Source organism: Bactrocera neohumeralis, chromosome 4 (genome assembly GCF_024586455.1).
Source record: "Bactrocera neohumeralis isolate Rockhampton chromosome 4, APGP_CSIRO_Bneo_wtdbg2-racon-allhic-juicebox.fasta_v2, whole genome shotgun sequence".
NCBI lineage: Eukaryota > Metazoa > Arthropoda > Insecta > Diptera > Tephritidae > Bactrocera > Bactrocera neohumeralis.
In genome coordinates this window covers 78,262,164-78,275,673 of record NC_065921.1, presented here as the reverse complement: position 1 = coordinate 78,275,673, position 13,510 = coordinate 78,262,164, and the positions used below count along the sequence as shown (strand labels likewise).

At 33.7% G+C, this 13,510-nt stretch overlaps 3 protein-coding genes across 7 annotated transcripts in view; 1 reads left to right on the top strand and 2 right to left on the bottom strand.

Annotated features, from left to right (window-relative positions):
- LOC126755503 (centrosomin) overlaps positions 1-7,901 on the bottom strand; it is a 63,706-nt gene extending 55,805 nt beyond the window's left edge. The window contains exon 1 of one of the 5 annotated variants that reach the window (XM_050468118.1): positions 7,607-7,901. In XM_050468118.1, the coding sequence (XP_050324075.1) occupies positions 7,607-7,818 (212 nt within the window). In that variant the 5' untranslated portion in view covers positions 7,819-7,901. Of the gene's footprint in view, positions 1-2,743; positions 3,382-7,606 lie in introns of those variants that run through there. The other 4 variants (XM_050468122.1, XM_050468116.1, XM_050468117.1 and 1 more) reach the window with 4 other exon arrangements.
- Positions 7,902-8,415: 514 nt separating this feature from the next.
- Positions 8,416-10,806, bottom strand: LOC126755511 (Golgi pH regulator). Its single transcript, XM_050468146.1, has 7 exons — positions 10,583-10,806; positions 10,242-10,512; positions 9,954-10,179; positions 9,709-9,893; positions 9,468-9,649; positions 9,217-9,402; positions 8,416-9,128 (listed from the first exon to the last, which is right to left on the bottom strand). The coding sequence occupies exons 1-7, from the start codon at positions 10,622-10,624 to the stop codon at positions 8,859-8,861; spliced, it is 1,362 nt and encodes a 453-aa protein (XP_050324103.1). The 5' UTR covers positions 10,625-10,806; the 3' UTR covers positions 8,416-8,858.
- A 280-nt stretch (positions 10,807-11,086) lies between these two features.
- LOC126755510 (nischarin) lies at positions 11,087-13,316 on the top strand. Its single transcript, XM_050468145.1, has 5 exons — positions 11,087-11,569; positions 11,626-11,859; positions 11,933-12,064; positions 12,132-12,924; positions 13,013-13,316. Exons 1-5 carry the CDS (start codon positions 11,360-11,362, stop codon positions 13,168-13,170), a joined length of 1,527 nt encoding a protein of 508 aa, XP_050324102.1. The 5' UTR covers positions 11,087-11,359; the 3' UTR covers positions 13,171-13,316.
- Positions 13,317-13,510: the final 194 nt, after the last annotated feature.

The window sequence follows — 13,510 nt, the reverse complement described above, 5'->3', positions numbered from 1 at the left end:
AAAAGAGATATTAATGAAAGATATAATAATGGCGAAAATTAGTAAAATTTAGGAGCGTAGCTAGTGAGAACAGAAAAATATTAATTTTTCGCTGGGTTGCACTTTAAAAAATAACATACTAAAATTTTAAATGGCTATCTCAAATATTTATGGAGTTACAATAAAAACCGCTTAAGTACCGCTCGCTTAAGTATCGAGTCCGCTTAAAAACCAACATTTTTGGGCTCATTACTCGTATCGAAGGACTAAGCGGGCACTTTTAAACACCCAACCCGCTTAAGTACCTGAAAAAGCTTGGTTTTTCCTGCGAAATTTAAGCGGGTTTTTCTGTACAGACTTCTAAAGTGTAGCTACTCAGTGCAATCAGCTCCAGCAGTTTGTCTGCAAACTCGTTTTACTTGAAAAAACATTTTTAAAATTTGCTTGAGTGATTACTCGGAGACAAATAATCCACTTTTCTGCATGTTCTGTATACTCCATACCTAACAGTTTTTTGATCTGTTCGAAAATCGAATTTTTACAAGCCAAAACGACTTTTGGTTAGGGTAAAATTCAATTGTTTTTTCAACTGCCGTCAATTTATTATTATTTGTTAATTTTTGATCACTTTTCTATCATAGATCAACAAAGAACATTTTTAACGCCGTCGGAGATCGCGTCTAATTTAAAAAAAATTTTATATTTCCGTCGGAGATCGCGTCTAATTTGAAAAAAAAAAAAATTATTTTTCATTTTTTTTTCTTAGCAAAAATTGTGTATTCTTAAAACTGTACAAACATGCGCAAAAATTTTCAAAACGATTGATACAATATTTTTTTTTAATTTTTTTTATACCCAAAATTAGTCTCTTTTAGAAGGGTCATACCCCCTAATGTGCCGCTTTAATATTTAATTTCGTAAATTTAGTTAGTAAGAAGAGACCAAATAAGATTCTGCCTCACTTTACTGTCATTAGATTATGTTAGGTTAGATGGCTCTGAAGCTATAGATGTGGCTTTCAAAGGACTCCATATATGTAGCCGTCCACGTGCGATCTTCGATCAGCTATCTAACAACCTTTCTTTACTGTTACTAGTCTCTTAAATATTGAATTACGATTTCAATATTGCTTCATACTTGATTTTTCGAATATACATATGTACATACATATGTATATGAATACACACATGCCTATCTGTAAGTATAGTCATCGCCTTGCGATAATAAATGCATATAATTAACATTAGTATTTGTTTAATGAATAAGAAAATAATAAATGATATGAGAAGAAAGAATAAATGCAAAAGCACATACATACATACATATGTATGTGTGTATGTATTTACATATGATATAAATTTATACATACATACATACAAATACTACATGTGCAACGCTGTTTACAAAATCGCGGCAAGTGTCAACACAAGAACTGCATATATTATATAACGGGTGATCCAAGTAAAGGTACTTCATCATCGCTTCGAACTATGGACTCTTGAAAAATTTAAGGAAATCCGACTTTTGCTAGCCAAATTTTGTTCAGCGATGAGATCCATTCCCGGCTCAATGGGTATGTAAACAAGCAAAATTGCCCCTTTGGGACGAAGAATAACCTGAATAGATTCAAGAGCTGTCATTTCCTCCAGAAAAAACAACGGCCGGTGCAATCATCGGTCCATATTTTTTCAAAAATGATGGCGGTGAGAACGTAACCGTCAATGGCGAACGTTATCGCGCCATGATAACCGACTATTTGATGCCTGAAATTGAAGCTCGTGATCTCGGCGATATTTGATTTCAACAAGACGGCGCTACTTGCCACGCGTCGCATCAAACAATGTATTTATTAAGAGAACACTTTGTTGAGTAGATAATTTTACGTATTGGGCCGGTCGATTGGTCACCAAGATAGTGTGATATCACACCATTAGACTATTTCCTGTGGGCATATGTAAAGTATAAAGTAATTAGGACTTCGATTCAGGCCTTGGAGCAACACATCACGCGTGTCATTCGCCAGTTACCAGTCGAAATGCTAGAACGACTCTCCAAAAATTGGAGTTAACGGGTGGACCATCTGAGACGTAGCCGTGGGCACCATTTGAAAGCGATAATCTTCAAAAAGAAATGCCAAAGAAGGTTCTTTGAAATGATAATAAACATTCCCCATTAAATCTGTGTTTTTCTTTAAAAAAGTAGGGAGCCTCGAAATGGATCACCCTTTATATTTAAGAAATATGAAATCACGCAGTGGCTGCGTAATAAAAATTATGCCGATTTGGCAACTTTTTGAAATCACATATCAAAAACCACAGAATTTTATAATTCAGCAGCATTCAATGCGCACAGTTGTTGTGTTTAATTTCATATTAAAAGTAAAAAAACTAAATTTAGCAACCCCTTTAGATACAAACATACTATGTATGTATATGTATGTATGTATGTATATAGGTATGTATGTATGTATATAATAGATTTCCGTGCCCTTGCTAGCGCACAGCATCCATCCGTCCAACCATTTGTCTATCCATCATACGCTCCCAACTCGTACACACACACATACACACACATGCACTATAGTGTTATAGTGTGCTCAGCAAAAAGCAAAAGGGGAGGTCAAGAAAGCATATTTCAATTTACAATTCTCCTTGTCACTTGCTGAGCACAGAGCTTATATTTGTTGTTTTTAGTTATTTTTCTTACTTTCCGCTGATAATTTAAAAGCGGAATTAATTTTTATATTTTCTTTACACCAACTTACACACACAAACATATGCACACATGTGTCGATGTATTTACGAAATTTCTGTTTCACTTGTGCGACGTTGTGTCCAGCCACTATTACTGCAGCTGTGTTATTTTTATAAAAATTTTAATTTTTGATTTTTTTTTTTTTTTGGTTCACAAACTTTTGTTTTTCACTTTTTTAATAATATTTTCCAACACTTTCCACGCGCTTTTCACACGTTTCATTCATACATAGTATATTAATTGGTGTGATTTGAGCGACACTAGACGCACTTTTAGCCGCCAGCCAGCGGCATCATTCAGCAGATGAAATTCAAAATTGCCAAGCAATAAAATTTTGGGCAATCATAAAAACAAAGACATTTGCAGGAACAATAATAAAAACACGCGACCGACACGAAATCATAAGAAATTTTGCAAAATTCTACTTTAATGATACGCGGACAATGTATTCAAATCAAACACAACAAAAACATACAGTAAAACGCGGCGTATATACGATTTTATATAGTGTGTTGTATAAATGCGATTGCTACTACATATCTCTACATTTATATGTGTATATGTATATTAAGAACATGCGGACGTGCGAACGAATGTAGCAAACACAAATGAAACGTCTAATTAAACCGAAAGAAAGAACGCAACTGAAAACTCAATGCACGATTGCTGCCTCCTGAAGCACAGTGCGCTCACAACTCGGCGCTCGAGCCGCTATGCAACAATATGTAAACATGCGCTCATAACAACAACAACAGTAGCAACGGCAGAGTAAAATTTTCACGAGCGAGTGAAATTCTATAGTTGCACACATACATAGATAAATACCTTGTGTTCAAATGTGTGTGTGTGGAAAATTTCAGACACAAGCAAAGAACAGATGTCGATGCCAGAGTTTTCCTCGACAATTTTATAAACGCGCATGTGTGTGTGTGTGTGTTGGTACGAGAGCAAAAGCGGTGGAAGATTGATAATATTGCATGTTTGTGTGCGCCCCTGCAGGGAAATATTTACAGAACTAACACAAAAATATCATATAAACTATCAATTTAACATTGCCAAACATGTCAACCCTTGTTATAGAGGGAAGTTTGTATGCACTAGTCTTCTAACGTAACTTTTTCAATAGTTCAAGGTGTCGAACTTTAACACTTATTCGCGATAACATCGAAAACTAACTCCAAACTGGATTTCGAAGCAGTAAACAAACCTCAGCAAGAACATAACGAATCGGTGTTGAGTTCGAATCTCGGTCGCAGCTGTGATAAACCTCCAGGTATACTTCCAGGTAGTAGAAAAAATTAAGTAGTAAAGCCCATAAATTGTTTGGATACACTTTAAAGAAAGATAGTATCTTTTGTAGAACTTATTTAAAAAACACCTTTAACGATAAGGTCTTCCGCCCATCGAAACAAATTTTCAATATATTACTTGTATTCAAGACTACAATGAGTTCCAATGTTCCAATAAAGTTCAATTTAATTTCCGAAGTATAAATTACATATTATGTGGTGAAGAAATATACCGTTTTCGAAAATTTAAAGTGTTTGAAGTTTTCTTCGAAAATTGGAAGTTCAAAATTTTGAATTCGAATATTCGAATTAAGATTCGAAGTATAAAATATTTGTTATTTGGCAGAGGAATATACGGTTTTTGAAATTTCGAAGTTTCCCTATTCCATCCGGAATTATATTAATTGCATCTATTTTACTATTTAGGTATCAAAACTTTTTTCTATATATAAATTTTGACTTATTCAAATATTCGAAGTTTCAAGTTATAAATTAAAATGTTTGTATTCAGTTCCTTAGTATAAGTGATTTGTTATCCGTTGTCAAAAGTGGGAATCTACGATTTTCGAAATTTCGAAGTTTTTCTTTTCCATCCGGAATGACTTTAGTAGCCACTATTTTACTCTTTTTATATGAATTTCTCCTCGTTCGAAAATTCGAAGTTACAAGTGTTGAATTCAATTCCTTAGAGTAGTGGTTATGCGTTATCAAACGCAGGAATATACAGTTTTTGAAAATTCGAAGTTTCTCTATTCCATCCGAAATGTCTTCTATAGCATTTATTTTACGCTTTAGATACCAAAACTTCTTTCAATATACAAATTCCGCCTTGTACGAAAATTCGAAGTTTCAAGTTTTGAATTCGAATGTTCGAATTCAGTTCCTTAGTATAAATTATTTGTTATCCGCTATCAAACGGAGCAATATACGGATTTGGAAATTTCGAAGTTTCTTTATTCCTTTCGGAATGACATCTATAACATTTATTTTATGCTTTCGCTACCAAAACTTTTTTCAATGTTCAATTTTCGACTCTTTCGACATTTCGAAGTTTTAAGTTTTGAATCATTTAACCTAAGATGTAATGTAAGATTTTCGAAATTTCTCTTTTTCATACGAAAGCGATTCTAGGTGCCAAACCCTCTTTCAATATGGAAAGCTTCAAATTTTGTGTTCGCAACTATAAAATAAGTTATCCTAAGAAGAAATGTAAGATTTTCGAAATTACTCTTTTTCTTACGAAATCGATTTTAGGTGCCAAAACTTCTTTCATTGTTAAAATTTCAGCTCTTTTGAAAATTAGAAACTTTAAGTTTTGTATTCGAAACTACCAATTAAGTTCCGAAGCAAAAATTATTTAAAATCATTTGTCCGAAGGAGTAATAGTAGGTTTTCGAAAATTCGAAGTTGCTCTTTTTTATACGGAATGGATTTTTTAGCCTCTATTTTACGCTTGCATTATATTGCGACGTTGGCTTTGTTCAATATGGAAATTTCAGCTCGTTCAAAATGGTAATTCAATGGAATAATGATTTTCGAAATTTCGAAGTTTCCTTTTTCTATCCGAAATGACTTATAATCTTCATATTACACTTGGATTATAGCTTCCAAAACTTCTTTCTATAAAAATTTCGAATAGTTCGAAAATTCGAAGTTTCAAGTTTTATACCTTTTTACTAAGAATAACGAAACTTCATTACAATAGAACACATTATTATAGTTAGTTTATACAATTACAAGTTTAAGACGTTTGCGAGTATTCAAAAAAAAATCTATAATCGCTAAGACTTTTTCTTATCTTTTCTCTCGTGACCTTGACGTGACATTCGTAGAAGTCAATAACAATAATATTTTTTTCCAAATATAATATTTTTTTTTTTTTCAAATAATAATAACGTTTTAAGTAAGCAAAATTAATATGTTAAGGATCTCCTGTGATTCGCTGCCTTTTTGAGAAACATGGAATTTCATCCAAACAATACGTGCTCAGCAGAACATACCTCGCTTTATGGAACCAAGCACACCGTCATGTCCCACAACGCTTTGGGTATTTCATATAAAACAAACAACCCACCTTTCAAATTTTTCCTACATAGCCCTTTGACTTTCTCCCTGCCGCTGCATTTGTATTAGTGACTGTGCATGAGGTACACACTGCACAAACTACATGCAATGAGCGTAATGTAACGGCTGTTTCCACAGTTTAGGGTTGTAATATAGTTGTGCATGCGCTTTAATGCTTACTAGATTACAGGGTAACTAATGAGAAGGGGGAAGAAAATCATTTGAAAACAAATAAATGACGCCAACTTATTTATATATTATGTTATCAAGAACTGATCGATGAGTTGTCGCGTGTTATCTTTTAAAAAAAGTAAGAGTTCAAAATAAAATTCTCTGCATTATGAGAATCGTGTAAATACGAGCGACTTTCGTTAGCAAAATGAGAGTGACATTATGTTGTAATGTAATGAAAACTTAAGCCGCAAGCTAAGTGGCGATCCGCGTTATCAATCTATTTTTCATATTGTAAGTAGTGACCTACATAAACAAAAATTATTCACAAATTTAAATTCATTTAAAAGTATTTCTAAGCTTTTCAAATTTTTGAAGCAAATGAATGACAAATGTGCATGATAGGATTCATTGGTAAGAATTTGTATATATGTACATACATACATTTGTATTTTATTGAAAAGTATTTTTATTAATATTTTAATTTAAGTTAATACATGGTATGTATGTAAGTATGAAAAATAATACTAACACCAACTTGAAACCTCAAAAAATCCTATTTTATTTTAATTTTTTTATATTTTTTCGCACTCTTTTATTTTTCTATTTTTTATATTTGCAACATCAAAAAAATGAATGAAATCATGAAAGAAATCATTTTTTTGATGTTGCTAAAATAATTAATAAAAATTTTCTTGACTGACAACTTTCAACTGAATAAAAATTGTTTTCAATTCACAAACAAAGACATTTAAAGCAGACTTTTTTCACAAATATTATTTAATACGCGTCAATTTGCCAAAATCATGTAAAAATAATATAACAACTACATTAAACCCCTCATTGAACGCTTAAAAGCGTTATCATTCGTTTTCACCAATGATTAAAATTTGTAATCGATAAATCTCGCTTTGTTATGATGTTGAGAAGATGTGATGTGATGTTGGTACTATATCGGCCGTATGATATGATATGAAGCCGCTAATTAAACCACACCATGTAGCGACATAATTATTTGTACAAGTCGAAGTGATATCACATCATAAGCTATTACAAAAGAATATTAAATATACAACCTAAAATTCAGTTTTGCAACATAAAGAGTCTTAATTTGTGTTTGTGAATCAAAAGTGAAGCATGCGATATACACAGCAATCTCTTGTTAATTACTCATCAAATGATGTGGTGAAATTGTGACATTTTGCCCTAAGATAATTTGAAACAATGTTGTTAATCGTCAGATGGCGTTATTTACTAGTTAGTTCAAAGTGCATCTAACAACATATTCTTGCTCGTTGTATGCAGGGTTAGGTCACAAGAAGCTTTTAAACATTATTTCAATTACTTACTCATTTAAACGTTTGGAAAGCGCCTCCGCAATTGTACGCAGCACTTTCGAGTCCACTTCAGCACCGCCATGCTCCAACAGAAATGATGTCATATTCTGGATCACGCTGATCTCTTCATCTACGTCGGGATGCGAGCCCGCAGCAGCTGCTGCATTTGCCATTTCAGCATCGGCACGTTCCTTTGATACATTCACACGCATATTATCACTCATGTTTATAGCTCTTAAACTGTTTACTTATAACACAAATATAATACTGATAAGTTTATAAAATTCCTTAACAAAATTGTCAGAAGAAAAACAAACAAATATTTTAACACAGGTAAAATAAGCGCCAATTGAAATCCAACTGATTTTGTAAAAAGCGAAATATGCAGATTGTGGATGACACAAGGGCGAATAGCAGGGGTGCTGCCATATTTTTGAAAGTTTACAAATATATTTATATTGGTCTGTGAAAAATTGAGTGCAGGTAAAAAAAATATTGCTGAAAGTTTTAGTAAAAAAAAAAATAATAATAATAAAAACCAACAACTATTAGGAAATTACATTTATTTATTAACAATATTTTCTTTATAATTTTTAAATTGAAAAAGTGTGTGCTGTCATGTGTATGCGAATTTTCATGATCAGTGCAAAATATATACACATATACATATGTATATGGAAATTATAGTTTAATGAAAGTTAGCTCAACCTCAGTAAAATCACTTTTTAGAAAAAATTTTGCACACAAAGCGGCAGATATCGCTTATTTCACTCATGGAAATGCTTTTTGACCTTTTTTGTACACAATAAAAATCAGTAATGCTCCTTTTGTATACAAATTTAATAGTTTTATTTATTATAAATAATTTCATAAGAATAGATATAGTATAATTGCTTTAAAATAATGGAACATTTTAATGCAATATGCGTTAGCAGTGATGAAATAGTTTATTCCGTATTAATCGCATGCGATTTGTGCGTTAGCGGAATAATCCAGATAATCTAATATGTTTCACATGCAGACATAAAATTGTTTACAGCTTTAGTAGTTTCAGTTAATTATATAATATACTAAGCTTAACAAAATTTACAATAAATTTCAATTAAATATTTTTGGTTTACAAAATACGAGTACATGTACTTTTACGAAAACACACATACATACACATATGTGCTTACTTATAGGTTTTGTAACATTATATTACAAATAGGTTTTTAGCTATAAATAACTTTTTTGTTGTTACAAATCGTAGGCAAACGTTTCACTAATCTATGCTGGCATCATATTTCGGTTTCTGCGATAGATATAGAACTAATATAGTGCTCAGTGCACTAACGAGGAATATAACATCAAACCAACGATGATAGAAATTAAAATGCAGACTTCCTAGAACTTCTGTGATAATAACACGATATTCGGCAGGCAAGTTCATACGCATCAGTAGGACTGAGGAGCAGAAGTACATGCCCATTATTTGCGCCATTATTAACACTATAATATTTGATGATTTACTAGACGATATTCTGTAGAAAAACTGTAAAGATAAGAGCATAACATATTTTTTAGCAATGAAAAAAAAATATATATGTATATGTATATATATGAAAAAATGTCTAGATAACCTTCGTCAAAGTCAGCAGCAAACCACGTATAGACGTCACAACAATACAGCCAACAAGTAAAAAGGATATATGTTGATTCCAGAAGGCAAGATCTATATCGAAGCCACACCAATGCACGGCAATCTCCAGACCACGTGTCACAGGATCTTTACGACCCACACGGTCGAATATAATATTAACTGTACACTAAGTAAAAAAGTAACGGTAATTATAAAAATTAAAATGGTAAATGTTACAACATCTTTACTTACAATAAAAATCTTATACAGACAGTATATGCTGAAGAAGTGTCCCAAAACATTAAAATATTTGCCCTGCAGCGTTTGCGACCACCTTTGCCGTTCTTGCATATTTTTCATAGAATTGATTTCCATGAACAGCTGACGCATCAGTTCTTCTAAACCGTAGATCTCTAAACGCAGTTGGCCAATATCTAGAGAATTCGTTTATGTAAATAATAAAAAACATTGACAAATTTATATAAACACAAACCTTGGCCACTACTATCTAAACGATTAACAGCCGAACTTAATATATTCCATAAACCTTTCTTGTTCTGAGTTTCTTTCTTGCGCCGATGCATTTCCAGCGCAATACGCTTCTTTTTCGCTACAATCATATCGACGGTTAGCTGCAAGCGCCTTTCTAAATTTATAATATCACTTTGCGAAACTGGTCTGAGAATAAAAAGTTGAATGAAAGAATATATAAACTGATAGAAAACACTGCCAACCTACTTTATAAAATAAGTCATGCTTTGGTATGGACAATTGACCGCACCAAAGCCAGAGAGTACAGCCATCACGGTAACACCAATTACGCCAATACGTGATACGCCTTGTTCGATGGTGAAAATTCCATGTGAAACGCTAAGCAGTGGAAAGGGATCACCAATTTTCCATAAGCCATATAGAAATACGAACCAACAGAGTACGGTCATTATACGCACCGCTTTGTCAGATACTGTAAGAGTATTTAAAGCAATATTATTACAGTAATACTAGTATATAAACACAGAATCATACCAAAAGATAAACTATGTATCACGGAATATAAAATGTATAGTGGTATGACAGCTATTACCATGAGTAGTAACAGCGTTAAACCTAGTCGCCAGTGGAAATAACGCGAGCTTGATTCTAGCACGCCCAAAATCTCGAATATTATCAACTCAAACATGGTGAGCGAGAGTGCAAAGCACACCGAGAATATGAGTTGTACGGAAATGTGTCGTATTTCATAATTCTTAAATAGTTGTTTCATAAAAAATAACCAGCCTCCGGTAAAGAACAGGATCTGTTAGAAAAGTTGTGTAAAATTTGTAGAAAATGTACAAAATAAATAATAGAAATAGTTGCGTGCCCACCTGTGATACGAACACGATTATACAGTCTTCCAAAAATGCCATACCGATGTGGTATTTGCGAATGCTTTATTATTTAAAATCTTATTACACTTTTCGTCTATTTAGTACCATTTTTTACTGTACAAAATATAAATAAAAAAGGGTTTCGCCGATGTTTTTTTTTTTTTTTTTATAAACGCAAAAGCCGCAAAGAGCCAACAAATCACTAAGCCAAAAAACAGATGTAAACAATTGCCGGCTGACAGCTGTGTGATATAAAGTGACCAGTTGCTAAAAAAAAAACATAGAAATTGTAACTAAATTTTCGTCTCATTTTTCCAAAATATATGTTGACTTTTTAATGGAAATATATTAATACACTTTTTCTACGCTAACACTTTCATTTTGTAATAAATATAGGCTACTGAAAACCTTTTTATATAAGTTGACATTTTATTAATTTCGCTTTTCAAAGGTAACAGTTTGGAGGCCAACGCAAATTATACGCCCCCATTGAACAGCTGTTTGCTCATAAGTTCCAAGGCATCAAAATCCGTCTGTCTAGTTTTTCTCACTCATAATAAAAAAAGAAAGTGTAATTTAATTAACTCGTTTCGTTAAGGTGTATAAATTGCTTTTGTATGTGTTTAACAACTTTTAAGTATTAACGAAATTGTAAAATTAAGAAAGATGACTAATTAAGTGTATACGCAACGTAGCACGGGGCTGCAGTTTTCCGCATAAAAAAAAGCCTAGGAGTTATTTAAGTCAACTTGTTTAAGCGCATAAATATTAAAGATGTCCTGTTACTTCCGACAAAACGGCGATACACACGTAACTATACCAAAATATATAGAATCGTCCACTGGTGTTGTGTATTATGATATCAAAGTGCGCGTACATCAGGTGGAGTGGCTTGTAGAACGACGTTATCGCGATTTCGCGCAGCTGCATGATAAATTAGTTGATGAAATCGCAATATCAAAAAAATTACTACCGCCAAAAAAGGTATATACGCTTATTGAAAATTCATGCATTTGATTTAACGTAAGTTTGCATTCCAGCTGGTAGGCAACAAAAACCCTGCATTTCTAGAGCAACGACGTGAACAGTTGGAGAAATATTTGCAAGAATTGCTTGTATTCTTTCGCATACAATTACCGCGTGTGTTGGCAGAATTCCTGGATTTTAATAAATACGACATAGTATACTTGCTGCAGGACTTGGCAAAATTGTTCAATGAATCGGGTAGCACGCTTTTGAGCTCGAAAAAAGCATTTAACTTCTCTGCGCTAGAGGTATTTGTATGACCTTGTGCTGAAACACTCAAAGCTTTATATGTGTCATATTTTTGTGTTTTTTGCATAACAGGTTTATGCGATAAGTGAACGCTTGTGCCTGCCTTGCCCCCCGGAGAATATCGAACAACGCGGTAAATTTGATTTTTCGCATGTGCTTGATTTTTGTACACAACTGGAGGTGCTCATTGTGACGCCAGTTAAGGTAAGCCATTTTTTAAATATACATACATACAATATTTCCTTAGACTAGTATGTTTTACTACCAACAGGATAATACTACCTTTAGCAACGATTACAATACGGTGGATGTACCCATCGAACGTAGTAATATTATACCCAAAAACCTCCGTTTTACACTCAATGCATTCCGTAACGTTAAGGTACTCAAATTCCATGGTCTGTCCACGGAGAACATAGTCGATATTGCGTTACTAAAGCCAACTGTGCAAACTATCTGCGTACATAGCACAACCATGACACACATCAATCAGATACTTATGTGTGATAACATACACAGAGATACAGTTGCGGCTATAACAACAACAGCGCCAGATGCTATCTCCTACACTTCGAATAGTTCGGCGGCAGCACAATCATTGTCGAACAGTAGCTGCTGCACTGATGCACCCATTACAGTCAACTTACCATACATGAAAACCGATTGGGCTAATCTCGCTGATCTCGATTTGACCGGCAACCTACTAACACAAATTGACGCCAGTGTACGTACAGCGCCGAAACTACGTACACTAGTATTAGATCAGAATCGTATACGCGCCGTACAGAATCTCGCTGAACTCTCACAGTTGCAGACACTATCGCTGTCGGTAAATCTAATAGCTGAATGCATTGATTGGCATCTAGAATTAGGTAATTTGGTGACGTTGAACTTAGCGCAGAATCGTTTAAAAAAGCTAAGTGGTCTGCGTAAGTTACTTTCATTGGTAAATTTGGATTTGAGTTGTAATCTAATTGACGATCTCGAGGAAGTGGATTGCGTGGCGCGTCTGCCGATATTAGAGACCCTACGTTTGACCGGTAATCCACTAGCGGGCAGTGTTGGTGAGTCTGCACATGCATACATACATACATATATGCCAATATTAATAAAAAAATTTTTAAAAAAATTAATATAATATTTTCATGCCAGATTATCGTCCACGCGTATTGTCACGCTTCCACGAGCGTGCCGCTGAAATCTCACTCGATAGCGAACGTGGCACACAGAAGGAGCTCGACACAGCGCTGGTGCTGTCAGCGTTGCATATATCGAAAATGCGTCAATTGAGTAGTGGTGGCCAGCGTTAGTGTGCGTGTCACAGGTATGATGCTGCCAAAATACGTAAAAAAAAGAAGCCAAACTGCATAGAGTACCTAAAAGTAGACTACGCTTATGACGAACAGCAAGTAGCAAAATTAAAAAACAAAAAAACTAGAGAAAAAAACAACAAAAACTAGCAATATTATATACATACGTTTATGTTGGTCACAACGTTTGCTCAAAACTTGTATACGACTGTTTTTGAAACAATTCTTTGCTCACCGAATTGCGTATACATTCCCTATATTACCCCTTATTTGTTGTTATTTACTATTTACGCGTGTGCAATAACTTATTTCTAGCTATCTGACGTATTTACAAACAACT